General features: G+C 44.5%; 1 protein-coding gene across 1 annotated transcript; it reads left to right on the forward strand.

Moving 5' to 3' along the window:
- Positions 1-2247: 2247 nt before the first annotated feature.
- LOC139460417 (C-type lectin domain family 4 member F-like) lies at positions 2248-3968 on the forward strand. Its single transcript, XM_071241911.1, has 2 exons — positions 2248-2286; positions 3288-3968. The coding sequence occupies exons 1-2, from the start codon at positions 2248-2250 to the stop codon at positions 3966-3968; spliced, it is 720 nt and encodes a 239-aa protein (XP_071098012.1).
- Positions 3969-5179: the final 1211 nt, after the last annotated feature.

The following is a 5179-nucleotide window of genomic DNA, read 5'->3' on the forward strand; positions in this document are numbered from 1 at the left end:
TGACATTCCAACCACCCAGACTGACATTCCAACCACCCAGACTGACATTCCAACCACCCAGACTGACATTCCAACCACCTAGACTGACATTCCAACCATCCAGACTGACATTCCAACCACCTAGACTGACATTCCGACCACCTAGACTAACATTCCAACCACGCAGGATGACATTCCAACCACCTAGACTGACATTCAAACCACCCAACTGACATTCCAACCACCCAACTGACATTCCAACCACCCAGACTGACATCCCAACCATCCAGACTGACATTCCAAGCACGCAGGATGTCATTCCAACCACACAGACTGACATTCAAACCACCCACACTGACATTCAAACCACGCAGGATGTCGTTCCAACCACCCAGACTGACATTCCAACCACCCAGACTGACATTCCAACCACCAAGACTGACATTCCAACCACCAAGACTGACATTCCAACCACCAAGACTGACATTCCAACCAACCAGGATTCCAATTCAACCACCCAGACTAAAATCCCGAACACCAAGTCCGAAATCCACACCACCCCGTGACCAGCATGATGCGACATTCCGACCACCCACTCTGGTGTTAGGAAGATTTTGATAATGAATGATTTGTTCAGAAATATGCCAAAAATGAATTGTTTGAAGGAAGCGGTGTAAAACATTAATAGTTTGTTTTGTGGACATTATCCACACACATAAATGTGTGCCTATGTTGAAACTGAATTGATTGTTTGATGGTGCCCAGTTATCACATAGTTTGTAGGAAGCAGCTGGGACAAAAATAGATTGCTTTCAAAGTCCCCCCACTCCTCATCAAGTCAACAAAGATTACATTTTATGCATAACATGAGATCATATTATCTCTGTATTAAACAGTTATATGTTGAAAGTAGTTTAACCGTTTTAATTTAATGTTTGCTCTTTTAATTTCAGAAACAAATGACATACTAATGACTGAGCAGCTCATCAAACGCTTGCATGGGCTCCAAAGGGGTAGGGAGTATTTTCTGATTAAGTTTTCAGCCACCTGACAAATCTTACAACATTGTGGCACATTCTGATGCAAGCTAGGCCAGAAGGTGTCAGCTGAAATCGTATCACGTTTCGTTAACCACAATCTGGTAAAAACCTTTCCATCCAGAAAATACCTTGTTAGTCTCATCGGAAGAAAGTAGTCATCACGTGAGTAATTTCATTAAAGAATCTTTATCACGTTATGAAATGAGCTGCGTCTGAGAGAGTACAGGTGGCACCCACAGAAATGAGCTGTGTTGCTCGAAACACAAATACTCTTACCTTAGTGGTCTTTGAAGATTTTTTGCTTGTGAGTTATTATTTCATCGTGTACCAACTGCTTGAAGTCTTCCTACAAAATAGGTGCGGTGGGGTAGCCTAATGGTTAAAGCGTTCACTGGTCACGCCAAAGACCCGGGTTCGTTTCCCACATGGGTACAATGTCTGTATGACGTGATTTCTATCTTGATACGCGAAGGTTAATGCTGAAATTGCTATGCACAGAACTACATTGTTAAATGAGCACATTTTCCCACAAAGTCAATGAATAATCAGCACACAGTATTAAGTCTAACATCACAATAGGCAATACAATTTGTCAAAAAACTGGCAGCAACAATAAGTAGTAGGCCCTCTGTTCATGGTTCTCCGTTCTTGAAACCAGAATGTTATTGGAAGTTGGCAAGTAGGCAAGAATTCGGTGGTTACAAATAAGTATCAAATCTATACTATACAGATTATCACAATGTAGAAATTCTCTTGGTGAAAAGCTGTAGGTGAACACGTACACAGGAAGGAAATTGTGACATCATTTAGAAAATCACAGGTCACGATCCTATTCAACGTCACTATAAGAAACAAAGATTTGTATGACAGATAGGATAAAATGTCTTCTTATCCTATGGAAAGGAAAGTACTTTTGTTTTGTTTATTTAATACGATAAGCAGGAAATCGTTCGATAAAAAAAGATGCAATCAGTACTCTTGTTGTAAATATACCTTATACCAGAGATAAGGTTGTCAGATGATATACGGTGGTTGTATGAGTCTGACTGAGCAGCATTTCCCAACTGAAGTCTCCTGTAGCATCAAAGCGAGTAGGCACCAGTGGCAGCAGCATGAGTCTTGTTGATGGAAACATTGTTCTACTTCAGCAAATCCAAGTGTGCTTTACATTCGAGCATTGTGTAGCTGCAGATCGTAACTCTCAATGCAACATAATTTTGTATTAAGCATGACTGGTCTTGCAACGTTTCTGTTCGTCATCCTGAAGGTAGGGCATTTGACACCTTACATTCACATAGCCTTCTACCACAGCACACCTTGTCACGTGATCCCAAATTACGGAGTTGTCTCTGTTCCGGGGTCCTTTCCGACATATTTGTCATGCGCAGTCTGCATCGCCATGTCTGATGCCAAGGCCCATGCATACAACAAATTGTCTGGCCTCTGTCAGCTCTTGACCTTATCCTCATCCAACGCTCCTGTGTGCCTTGACGGCAACTTGAGATTCTACCTGCCTGGAGGTACAGAGGTAATGTCTTGATTTATTTCTTTGTCTTTTCCTTTGTTGATATGTTGACTGCTTGAGGTGTAATTTGTGAAGACAAATGTTGTTTATGCTTTTTTTAAATACTTAAACACAAACAAAGTATTATTTATATATCTATAGAAATGCATTTTTATAAGAAATCATAACGACTTATGCATACTTTTGCCTTTACAAAATGATCCCAGGTGAACTTCGTGGGTTAGAGGGGTTTAAAACATTGCACATGCTTTCAGTCATGGCTATCTGTTATTTTAATCAAATAAATTAAATTAAATTAAATCACATAATGACAAGCCATCGTGATATTGTTTGCTTTATGCTGTGGCTTTGAACAACGTTTCACTCTTTACCCATAATTTGTAGAAATAAAGGACTTTACGTGGGGCGCCGGATGTTCGCCTAAAGAAAGTTCCCAGCCCAACATCTCCACAACCCAGTCTGCCATCCAGACCACTAGCTTTGAATCTCAGACAACCCACTCTGACCTCCAGACCACCCAGTCCGACATCCACACCACCCAGTCCGACATCTAGACCACCCAGTCCGACATCCACACCACCCAGTCCGACATCCAGACTACCCACTCCGACATCCAGACTACCCACTCCGACATCTAGACCACCCAGTCCGACATCCACACCACCCAGTCAGACATCCAGACTATCTAGTCAGACATCCAAACCACCCACTCTGACATCACAAACACCCACTCTGATACCCAGACCACCCACTCCGACATCCAGACTACCCACTCTGACTTCCAGACCACCCACTCCGACATCCAGACTACCCACTCCAACATCCAGACTACCCACTTTGACTTCCAGACTACCCACTCCGACATCCAGACTACCCACTCTGACTTCCAGACCACCCACTCCGACATCCAGACTTCCCACTCCAACATCCAGACTACCCACTCCGACATCCAGACCACCCAGTCCGACATCCAGACTACCCACTCCGACATCCAGACTACCCACTCCGACATCCAGACAACAAACTCCAACATCCAGACTACCCACTCCGACATCCAGACCATCCACTCTGACATCCAGACCACCCACTCTGATACCGAGACCACCGATTCTGACATCCAGAACAACCACTCTGACTTCCAGACTACCCAGTCAGACATCCAGACCACCCAGTCCGACATCCAGACTACCCACTCCGACATCCAGACTACCCACTCCGACATCCAGACTACCCACTCCGACATCCAGACAACAAACTCCGACATCCAGACTACCCACTCCGACATCCAGACCATCCACTCTGACATCCAGAACAACCACTCTGACTTCCAGACTACCCAGTCAGACATCCAGACTACCCACTCCGACATCCAGACCACCCACTCCGACATCCAGACTACCCACTCCGACATCCAGACTACCTAGTCCGACATCCACACCACCCAGTCCGACATCCAGACTACCTAGTCCGACATCCAGACTACCCACTCCGACATCCAGACTACCTAGTCCGACATCCACACCACCCAGTCCGACATCCAGACTACCCAGTCCGACATCCAGACCACCCACTCTGACAGAATCACCAAAGGAAGTCGATCTTGTTGTCATGACGACGCACGGATATGTGTTGTTCTACAATCTGGAGACACATAGTGCGTTGTCTGAGGAGAGGTTGGACTTCCCTGCTATAACACACATGGAGTATTGGTGGAAACAGAAGACGTTGTTGTTAGTTATTGGCGGGCAAATGACGTTTGTATCTCCGATCACGAAGGCAACTGAGAAATATGATCATAAACGTATGTATTTCTCCTCCGCTCTGTCAGTCACTCTCTTTCCCTCTGTGTCTCTTTCACTCTATCCCTCTCTCTGTCTGCCTCTCTCTGTACTTCTCTCTTTCTCTCTCTCTACCTCTCTTTTTTGTCTCTTTCTCTCTCTATCTCTCTGTGTCTGCCTGTCTCTCTTTACTGCCTCTCTCTCTCTCTCTCTCTCTCTCTCTCTCTCTCTCTCTCTCTCTCTCTCTCTCTCGCTTTCTCTCTCTATCTCTCTCTGTCTGCCTCTCTCTCTACTTCCCTCTCTTTCTCTCTGTCTATCTCTCTCTCTATCTCTCCCACTCTCTTTCTCTATCTCTCTGTCTGCCTCTCTGTACTTCTCTCATTCTTTCTCTCTCTCTCTCTCTCTCTCTCTCTCTTATTCTCTCTCTCTCTTTCCCTTTGTGTCTCTTTCCGCCTTTCTCTCATCTTCCCGAGGCAAGGGAGTTAACTGACTATAAAAGTCAGTTTCCACCCTTGTCGAACTAGGCTGGTGTTATGAAGTTACATGTTGGCTGGACTAACGAGTCTATGCATAGCCCAATCAAAATCGCGCACCGAAATCGAAATCCGGTTCGTAAAGTGTCATGCAGATTTCGGTCGACTGCAGCAGTTGCAAAGCATGTGCACCGCAAACTCGTTGTCAACAAATATTTTCTAAACCTTTCATGTTTTTAATCAAACTAAAAAAAAGGTTCCGTGTCTGTCGTAGTAATCAGACATACTTCCATTGTCATCTTCCTGTATACAATAACAACACACTTTTGAACACACAATCCAGTGATTGACACCATGAGCATCGATCCACGCACTTGGGATTGA

This window comes from Haliotis cracherodii, unplaced genomic scaffold (genome assembly GCF_022045235.1).
Source record: "Haliotis cracherodii isolate W230 unplaced genomic scaffold, xgHalCrac1.p SCAF_14, whole genome shotgun sequence".
NCBI lineage: Eukaryota > Metazoa > Mollusca > Gastropoda > Lepetellida > Haliotidae > Haliotis > Haliotis cracherodii.

Coding starts and splice junctions, on each gene's coding strand:
- LOC139460417 (XM_071241911.1), top strand. CDS start 2,248: ATGACTGGTCTTGCAACGTTTCTGTTCGTCATCCTGAAG. Junction 2,287..3,287: donor TTCTGTTCGTCATCCTGAAG/GTAGGGCATTTG, acceptor TCTGATACCCAG/ACCACCCACTCCGACATCCA.